Consider the following 10,361-nt stretch of genomic DNA (forward strand, 5'->3'; position numbering starts at 1 on the left):
CGGCCTGCGCGGTGCTGGGGGGCTCGGGGGAGTCGTGTGGGGGTGCTTCGGCGCTAGCCATGGGGGGGGTGGCACAGCCGGAGGAGCCATGGGGGGGCGGCATGGCCGGAGGAGCGAGGGGGGGCAGCATGGCAGCCCGCAGCGCGGCCGAAGGAGCCATTGGGGGGGTGGCACAGCCGGAGGAGCCATGGGGGGGGGCCGTGGGGGGAGCACGGCCGGAGGAGCCAGCGAAGGGGGGGGGGGCATGGAGCGGCCAGAGGAGGAGCCAAGGGAGGGCGCCTTTTTAATGTTTGCTCCCCCTGCTCTTAGAACCTGGCTACGCCACTATGTTCAGCTGGAGTAATGCTACCAACGTCAGTGGGGTTCTCAATCTGTAACTCAGTACCCGATTTCCAAAGCCAGGATCAGTTACTTAGCTGATACCATGGTTACAGCAGCTCAATATTCTTTCATTACAATATATTTAATGAAAAATGCCTTTTTGATCAAAATGAAAGTTTTTGAGGAAAAATTTGTATGGGTTGACCAAAACGAAAAGTGTTGATGAAAATCTATTTTTTTGTTGTTGAAATTTTCTGGTTTTTCAAAAGCAGAAACTAAAAACTGAAAAATGTTCACTAACATTTTTCAGGTTTTGGTACACATTCTTGGGTTTTAGCTCGTGAAAACAAAAATCTTTTACTGACATTTCTTCAAGATTCGTTTTTGTTTTGTCTTCAAAAATCAAAACAAAACATGGGAAAATTTGAAAGTAATGTTCTTAAATTTTCCATGAAAAATGATTTGCATTTTTCAACCAGCTCCTGTTCTCTTGTCTCGGGAACTCTATTTGGGACACCCACAATGTCCTAGTTTTTCATTTCCTCCATATCAGACTGTTATAAAGGGCTTAAAACGGCCCAGGAGAGGGCTGTGGCTGGAGGCAAGCAGCCCAGGCTGATTGGGGAAGCAGCCGCAGCTGTGGCCATGCCCCAATCAGGGCCCAGCTGGCCCTTATAAGAGGGCAGTGGGATAGGAGCAGACAGACAGACACTTTCTCTCTCGCCTTTCAGAGGGAGGGGCCTGGCTGCTGGGGAGTGTACCTGAGGTGAAGCAGGGCTGGGGGAAGGCCAAAGAAGCTGGGGAGCTCCAGCCTAGAAACCCCCCAGGCTGCGGCCTAGTCTAAAGCCAAATAGGTACTGAGGTTGCAGGGGGCAGCCCAAGGGAAGGCAGAGGCAGCAGGTCCAAACCCCGCTTGCCTGTGATGAGTGGCTTATATAATGCAGTCTGCCCCAGTGAACGGGGGCTAGATGGGGACTGGGCAGTAGCCATATACTGAGGTGAGGTGGGGATAGGGGGTGGGGAGTTCCCTTGGAAGGAGGGAGACCCAGAGACTGTGCGGTTACTGCCAGGGGGCAGCACCCCAGTGGAAAGGGGTACCAGGGTCCGGGAGGGACACGGGAGCCCAGGGGTAGCGAGACACCAGCCGACAGAGGGCGCTCCGGAGGCTGGAAGCTAATTCCCTGAGAGACCAGCAGGAGGCGCCACAGGGGTGAGTCTTGCATCGCTACACAGACATTTGGATTTTTTAACAACTTACAAACGCTTTGTCCAAGACTTATTGCTACATCAGGTACCATTTGTTCTGTTTTTACCAGAAGTCCCAGGACAGTGGAACAAGCGTTCAATGTAATGAATGCTGTTTGCAGTGAAAGGAAAAGTTAAAAAGCGCAGGTGCAATCAAAGCTGTTCTTTTGCTCAAAGTGTATGTTTAACAACACTCCTTCAAGGTTACATAATAAACTAATTCAGGGCACTAAGTTACTGGGGGGGGAAGTCCTCCACTCTGAGACATATGTCCATGTGGCTGTGGAGTTAGAAGTTAGAAGTAGGTGAGATCAGTACACATATTAAAAAAAATATGTAATTTGGATGAGTATTTCACAATTCCAAAAAATGTCACCACAAAAGAGTCTGACTTTTATGTTTATTTTTAAAATATGGTCACCTTGTCCCTCTAACATGACTGGACATCTTAGATGTTTTTTGATCAAATGCATCCTTTGTAGAGCTGGTGGGGAAATTTCTGATGAAACCGAGTTTGATTGGAAAATGCCAGTTCATCAAACCGACAATTTTTCACAAATGCGATTTGGGTTCAAAGAACAGTTGCTGAATCTCAGGCAGTTATGTTGGAAAACTACCGGGTCCCTGCCAGGTGGGACTGCCCTTGGAGACTGCCCTGGGGCTAGGGAACTCACGCTTTCGTAGTCTGCAGCTCTGGGGCAGCCCCACCATACCAGGACTTCTAGGCTCTCTGTTGTGGAGCTAGGAGCCTGGAAGCCTTGGAAGACCCGGATAGGGCTCTCAGATTCTTACCTTAGAATCAAATGAAGTAAAAATTGTAAATGAATCAAACTGTACCATAGAATCTCTAAGGATAGAAATTCCATGCTCTAATAAGAAGAATATAGCAGTAGGGAGCAACTGGTCCTGGAACCCACCAGAGGAGAGGCAATTCTTCATTTAGTCCTAAGTGGAGCACAGGATCTGGTCCAAGAGGTGAATATAGCTGGACCGCTTGGTAATAGTGACCATAATATAATTAAATTTAACATCCCCGTGGTGGGGAAAACTCCACAGCAGCCCAACACTGTAGCATTTAATTTCAGAAAGGGGAACTACACAAAAATTAGGAAGTTAGTTAAACAGAAATTAAAGGGCACAGCACCAAAAGTGAAAACCATGCAAGCTGCATGGAAACTTTTTTAAAACGCCATAATAGAGGTTCTACTTAAATGTATACCCCAAATTAAAAAACATAGTAAGAGAACCAAAAAAGAGCCACCGTGGCTAAACAACAAAGTAAAAGAAGCAGTGAGAGGCAAAAAGGCATCCTTTAAAAAGTGGAAGTTAAATCCTTGTGAGGGAAATAGAAAGGAGTATAAACACTGGCAAATGAAGTGTAAAAATACCATTAGGAAGGCCAAAAAAGAATTTGAGGAACTGTTAGCCAAAGAAGTAATAGCAAAAAATTTTTAAGTACATCAGAAGCAGGAAGCCTGGTAAACAACCAGTGGGGCCACTGGATGATCGAGGTGCTAGAGGAGCACTCAAGGACGATAAGGCCATTGCAGAGAAACTAAATGAAATCTTTGCATCGGTCTTCATGACTGAGGATGTGAGGGAGATTCCCAGACCTGAGCCATTCTTTTTAGGTGACAGAGCTGAGGAACTGTCCCAGACTGAGGTGTCATTAGAGGAGGTTTTGGAACAAATTGATAAATTAAACAGCAATAAGTCACCAGGACCAGATGGTATTCACCCAAGAGTTCTGAAAGAACTCAAATGTGAAATTGCAGAACTACTAACCATAGTCTGTAACCTATCATTTAAATCAGCTTCTGTACCAGATGACTGGAGGATAGCTAAAGTGATGCCAATTTTTAGCTCCAGACGTGATCCCGGCAATTACAGGCCTGTAAGCCTGACTTCAGTACAGGGCAAACTGGTTGAAACTATAATAAAGAATAATATTGTCAGACATATAGATGAACATAATTTGTTGAGGAAGAGTCAACATGGTTTTAGTAAAGGGAAATCATGCCTCACCAATCTGCTGAAATTCTTTGAGGGGGTCAACAAGCATGTGGACCAAGGAGATCCAGTGGATATAGTGTACTCAGATTTTCAGAAAGCCTTTGCCAAGGTCCCTCACCAAAGCCTCCTATGCAAAGTAAGCTGCCATGGGATAAGAAGGTACTCTCATGGATTGGTAACTGGTTAAAAGATAGGAAACAAAGGGTAGGTATAAATGGTCAGTTTTCAGAATGGAGAGAGGTAAATAGTGATGTCCCCCAGGGGTCTGTTCTGGGACCAGCCCTATTCAACATATTCATAAATGATCTGGAAAAAGGGGTAAACAGTGAGGTGGCAAAATTTGCAGATGCTACAAAATTACTAAAGATAGTTAGACCCAGGCAGACTGTGAAGAGCTACAAAAGGATTTCTCAAAACTGGGTGACTAGGCAACAAAATGGCAGATGAAATTTAATGTTGATAAATGCAAAGTAATGCACATTGGAAAGCATAATCCCAACTATACATATAAAATGATGGGGTCTAAATTAGCTGTTACCACTCAAGAAAGAGATCTTGGAGTCATTGTGGATAGTTGTCTGAAAACAATGTGCAGCAGCAGTCAAAAAAGCGAACAGAATGCTGGGAATAATTAAGAAAGGGATAGATAATAGGACAGAAAATATCATGTTGCCTCTATATAAATCCATGGTACGCCCGCATCTTGAATACTGTGTGTAGATGTGGTCGCCCCAACTCAAAAAAGTTATTGGAATTGGAAAAGGTTCAGAAAAGGGCAACAAAAATGATTAGCGGTATGGAACGGCTTCTGTTTGATGAGAGATTACTAAGACTGGGACTTTTCAGCTTGGAAAAGAGATGGCTAAGGGGAGATATGATTCAGGTTTATAAAAACATGACTGGTGTAGAGAAAGTAGATAAGGAAGTGCAGGATAGGTCCATCAATGGCTATTAGCCAGGATGGGCAGGGCTGGTGTCCCTAGCCTCTGTTTGCCAGAAGCTGGGAATGAGCGACAGAGGATGGATCACTTGATGATTACCTGTTCTGTTCATTCCCGCTGGGGCACCTGGCCCTGGCCACTGTCAGAAGACAGGATACTGGGCTAGATGGACCCTGGGTCTGACCCAATAGGGCCATTCTTATGTTCTTGGATGTCGTGGGAAAGCCTTTCCATGGAGACTGCCACAGGGCCAGGGATCCCAGGGACTCCAGACTCCCAGCAGCCCAGGAAGCCAGATGACCCAGGAGACTGGAAGCCTAGGGGTCCCCTACTATATGTCAGTGTTTCCAGTTCACAAGAAATTTTGAACAATTTGGTTTTGTTCTGATTCGGAACACAGTCAAATTTCAAAGTGACAAAATTTCTCAAACGGGAAATCCCAAATTTCTGCCAGCTGAAATCCTTAGACTGTGACAGATCTGTGTTTCCCTATTTATTTTCATTGATGACTTGGGCACTAACTCTGCCATAGACTGCTTTCATCTCATTGATAATTCTTGGCACTTATTTAGTACATTTCATTTGTAGTTGTTTGTCAGTTATAAAACCTATGGCAGTTAATGCCCAAATCAACAGTTATCATGAGTAGGGGATGACAGGCCTACCATCAAACCTTAAGGTGCCATTCATCAATAAACATCTCAGGTGTCTGAGATGAGACAGAACAGGTATGGTAAGCCAGATGCCCAGTTAATGTATATCAGCAGGAATGCTCTGTAGCAGTAAGTGACTTCAGTGGGGTTGACTGAAGGTCTGGCATGTTATTTCTTAGAGCCAAATTCTGTTCTCAGTAGCAACAGTGTAAGTCTGGAGTAACTCCACTGAAGTCTGAAGAGTTACTCCAGATTTATATTCTCAGACTCTGCACATGCCTAAAATTTAACTTGAGATGTTCACAAAATTTCAAACTCCCATCCTGAGTCTTAATGTGTAATGATTAAAAGCAGAGTCTGGAACATTCTTAAGTCTCAGCATTAGCTGACCCAATCTTCAAGGGGAAGCAATGTGCAATAAATGAGGTGTCTCACCACTGAATGGTCTCTCTGTCTCCCAGAATCTCCTTGATCTCCTCCCTGCATCTCTGCTGGTGCTCTGGGTGCAGGGCCATGCAGTATAAGAGCCAGGAGATCCCAGTTGCTGTGGTGTCATGACCCCCAAACATGAAAGTGTCTGCCTCGGCACGTAGATCTTCATCAGGTAATCCTTCTCCATTTTCATCCTAATTTTAGAATAAAAAAAATTTGCAATTAAACCTCATGCTTCAGAGTTTAAGACAATCTCTAAGTATTAGAGACGAGGATAAGACCTAATGTGGTGGGCAGATTATCCCACATCTGCTACTGCAGGGTTCTTACAACTTCACTTGAAGGAGCTGGCCACTGTCAGAGACTGGACTAGATGTGCCTCATGTCTGATCTAGTGGCAGTTCCTGTGTTCTTTTGTTCATGTTCTGCATTCCAACAAGAACCCACAATATGTGTATGTGTATGTATAGACAACCGTCTGAGGAGTTGCATATCAAGAATTAATCAAATCCAACCATTTAGACACCCTGTGGCCACATTGCTGTGTAATGAATTCACATAGGTGGAACTTGAGAAAGAGGGTCAGGTTTCAGGAAGAACCAATTTTGGTGTGACATCAGGTGGTGCAGGTCTGGGTCAGACAAACACAGTCCTTTTAGCTAGAGCTGGGTGAATAATGGATTATTCAGTTCTCTTGCAATTCTGAAAAAAGTGTTGAAAAATGATTTCATGATGAACCAAAACCATTTTTTTCCCAAAAAATTTTGGTGAATTGAAAAGTTCAATTGAATGAAACATTTTGTTTCAACAAACTTGAAATATTTCATTTAGATTTCAACCATTTTTAAATATTTTGATTGACTTTATTAAAAAACAAGCACATCCAAACAAATTCACTCCTGGTATGAGACTCAATAGGACTTGTGCCCATTTATAGCATGTTTGAATTTGACCTATTGCATCCAGACATTCCAACCACACCCAACAGCCAAAAAGATTAGAAAAGGGAGGATTTGGTGAGGAAACTGCAGTCAGCAATGCTCAGGTATCCGCCAATGATACTTAGTGAAATGTGTACATGGTATAGCGTAGTTAGTGCATGTGTGTTCTTCAGGACTCACCTTGGCACATAAAAGAATATCCAGAAAGTCCAGACGCCTCTTCTTCTGGATCTTTTCGAGCTCTCGCTCATCCTTGAGCCACTCCTTCCTCTCCCTGATCACCTTCTCTGGGGAAAGAATGATCAACATATGATTTAGTTAAAATGTCACTGTGATTCACTAGTAATTCAATCACCTTGGAAGGCAAATGGTGGAAGCCCCATCGCTAGATACATTTTAAAAAGGACCAGTCAAATCACTAGAAAAGAGAATACTTTGCACCTTTCAACAGAGAATCTCCAAGTTCTTTACATTCAATATTCTCAGAACGCTTCTGTGAAGTATGTACGTTATGTGGTATTTCCCCCTTTTCCTGGGTAAGTAAATTTAGGGCACAGAAGTATTAAGTGATTTTGCTTCAAGGTCACATGAGAAGTCTGTAGCAAATGCAAGAATATATCTCAGATCTCCTGGCTCCGAGTCCTGTTATAATCACAAAACCATCTCATGGACTAGATCAATAGATTCTCCTCTCCTACCTTTTTGTTCCAGGACCACTTAGTAAGACAAGGATTATCTCATGGGTCATATTCCCATCCCATTGCAACATTCAAATCCCACCTCTGCCTGATTCTCATCAGATTTCATTCTGCAGATTGCCAGGCAGGTCTCTGTGGACTGATTGTACTCCATGAGTGCAGTTTGAGAACCATTGGATTAAATGACATAGTACTCTAGATTTCTTTCTTCTCTGATTCCACTGGATGATTCAATTAATGGACCAGAATGTTGGGTTCTTCTGGTTAATGGAGTTTCCCTAAAGTATAAATTTCAGGACCCAGGTAATCTGAGGAACATTCACGGTCTTTACCACCACATACCCCCCTTTTTTAAATCTAATATTTTCCAGTATGTCTCCCCTGCCTGCCCAGAAGGCCATCCCTCTTAAGAGACCCAGTATCTTGAGCATGGCTAATGTCTCAGTTGTACAGACGAAAGTCTTGAGTCAAGAGAGGAAAGAAATACCTGTATGGAGATGGACTATTCTGCAGGCATTCCGGAAGCGACACCCGGGAGGACTGAACCAGTAGATGAGATCATTGTGGTACAGAAACGTCCTCATTCTCTCTTGTACCATGGCTGTGAGCTGACGTATAGTTTTGAGAAATATATTCTCGCTAAAGGGAAGACAAAACAGGGGAGTTTAATGTGTGTTAATTATGGCTGTCGAGCAATTAAAAAAATTAATCGCGCTTAATTGCACTGTTAAACAATAATAGAACACTATTTATATAAATACTTTTGGTTGTCTTCTACATTTTCAAATATATTGATTTCAGTTACAACACAACATACAAAGTGTGCAGTGCTAACTTAATATTTATCTTTTATTACAAGTATTTGCACTGTAACAAAACAAAAGAAATAGTATTTTTCAGTTCAACTAATACGAGTACTGTAGTGCAATCTCTTTATCATGAAAGTTGAACTTACAAATGTAGAATTATATAGAAAGAACTTGCATTCAAAAATAAAACAATGTAAAATTTTAGTGCCTGCAAGTCCACTCAGTTCTACTTCTTGTTCAGCCAATCGCTTAGACAAATAAGTTTTTTACATTTGCAGGAGATAATGCTGCCTGCTTCTTGTTTACAACGTCACCTGAAAGTGAGAACAGGCGTTCTCATGGCACTGTTGTAGCCAGCATCGCAAGATATTTACGTGCCAGATGGGCTAATGATTCACATGTCCCTTCATGCGTCAACCACCATTCTAGAGGACATGTGTCCATGCTGATGATGGGTTCTGCTTGATAACAATCCAAAGCAGTGCAGACTGACGCATGTTCATTTTCCTTATCTGAGTCAGATGCCACCAGTAGAAGGTTGATTTTCTTTTTTGGCGGTTCGGGTTCTGTAGTTTCCGTATTGGAGTGTTGCTCTTTTAAGACTTCTGAAAGCATGCTCCACACCCTGTCCCAATCAGATTTTGGAAGGTACTTCAAATTCTTAAACCTTGAGTCGAGTGCTGTAACTATCTTTAGAAATCTCACATTGGTACCTTCTTTGGTTTTGTCAAATCTGCAGTGAAAGTGTTCTTAAAATGAACAACATGTGCTGGGTCATCATCTGAGCCTGCTATAACATGAAATATATGGCAGACTGCAGGTAAAACACAGAGCAGGAGACATACATTTCTCCTCCAAGGAGTTCAGTCACAAATTTAATTAACCAATTACTTTTAACGAGAGTCATCAGCATGGAAGCATGTCCTCTGGAATGGTGGTCAAAGCATGAAGGGGCATACGAATATTTAGCAGATCTGGCATATAAATACCTGGCAAAGACAGCTACAAAAGTGCCATGCGAACACCTGTTCTCACTTTCAGGTGACACTGTAAACAAGAAGTGGGCAGCATTGTCTCCCGTAAATGTAAACAAACTTGTTTCTCTTAGCGATTGGCTGAACAAGAAGTAGGACTGAGTGGACTTGTAGGCTCTAAAGTTTTACATTGTTGTGGTTTTGAGTGCAGTTATGTAACAAAAAAAATCTACATTTGTAAGTTGCATTTTCACAATAAAGAGATTGCACTATGTTACTTGGATGAGGTGAATTGAAAAATACTATTTCTTTTGTTTATGATTTTTACAGTGCCAACATTTATAATAAAAAGAATATAAAGTGAGTACTGTACACTTTGTATTCTGTGTTGTAATTGAAATCAATATATCTGAAAATGTAGAAAAACATCCAAAATATTTAATACATTTCAATTGGAATTTTTGTTTAACAGTGTGATTAAAACTGATTAATCGTGATTATTTTTTTAATTAATCGTGTGAGTTAACTGTAATTAATCGACAGTCCTAGTGTTAATTAAAGAGGGACATTTATGCTACCTCAGTGCAACTTCATACTTTCCCACCACCACCCTCCACAGGAATTTGTGCATTTTCCTTGCTTTTATTGAAAATCCCAGCCTAAATTGCTTTCCCAAAGTCACCCAAGAAGTCTCTGGTACAGCCAGATATTAAACTCAGAGCTCCTGAGTTTGAGACCAATGCCTTAAAGGCAAAACCACTGTTCTTCTCATACAGACCTGTTCTGGCAGTTGCTTTGATAACTGAAGGTGCATTTCAGCATGCTATCTAAAGCCATCAAGCCAACGTCCTCAAAGATATCCAACGACTTGTCCTTTGTTATCCGCTTTTCCCATTTATCCTAATGTAAAAAAGAGAGGTCAGCATTCGTAAAGCAAATGGAATTTCTCAGATCACTAAAATCCCAGCCATCATCCTTTGAATAATTTCTTTGTCTGTAGGATCCAAGATTCATTTGCAATCTGTACAACATTAGGGGTGTGGCGTAGAAGTGAAGAAACGGAGGCTTTGTGGTTGAATTAGAGCATATCTTTTAGAAAGACATCCAATCTTGATTTAAAGATTTCAAACAAGGATGAATTAAACATTTTCCTCACTAATCTGTTCCAATAGTTGATTATGACTCACTCTTTTATGTATGCAGTGTAGTTGTAGCCATGTCGGTCCGAGGATATTAAAGAGACAAGGTGGATGAGATTGGGTAGTTAAGGAATTACCATGAAAGAGTTAGACAAGGTGATTGGACCAACTTGTGTTGGTGATAGAGCTTGTCAG

At 42.1% G+C, this 10,361-nt stretch overlaps 1 protein-coding gene across 1 annotated transcript in view; it reads right to left on the reverse strand.

The window, feature by feature from the left end:
• The window catches only part of LOC112102839 (cytochrome P450 4B1-like), a gene marked incomplete at its 5' end in the record, with an annotated part of 10,716 nt that extends 789 nt beyond the window's left edge, over positions 1-9,927 (reverse strand). The window contains 4 exons of the mRNA XM_026646617.1: positions 5,609-5,799; positions 6,727-6,833; positions 7,732-7,883; positions 9,806-9,927. Of these exons, the coding sequence (XP_026502402.1) occupies positions 5,609-5,799; positions 6,727-6,833; positions 7,732-7,883; positions 9,806-9,927 (572 nt within the window). The remainder of the gene's footprint in view (positions 1-5,608; positions 5,800-6,726; positions 6,834-7,731; positions 7,884-9,805) is intronic.
• Between the last annotated feature and the right edge of the window lie 434 nt (positions 9,928-10,361).

This window comes from Terrapene carolina, unplaced genomic scaffold, assembly GCF_002925995.2.
Source record: "Terrapene carolina triunguis isolate 2854851 unplaced genomic scaffold, T_m_triunguis-2.0 Scaffold35754, whole genome shotgun sequence".
NCBI lineage: Eukaryota > Metazoa > Chordata > Testudines > Emydidae > Terrapene > Terrapene triunguis.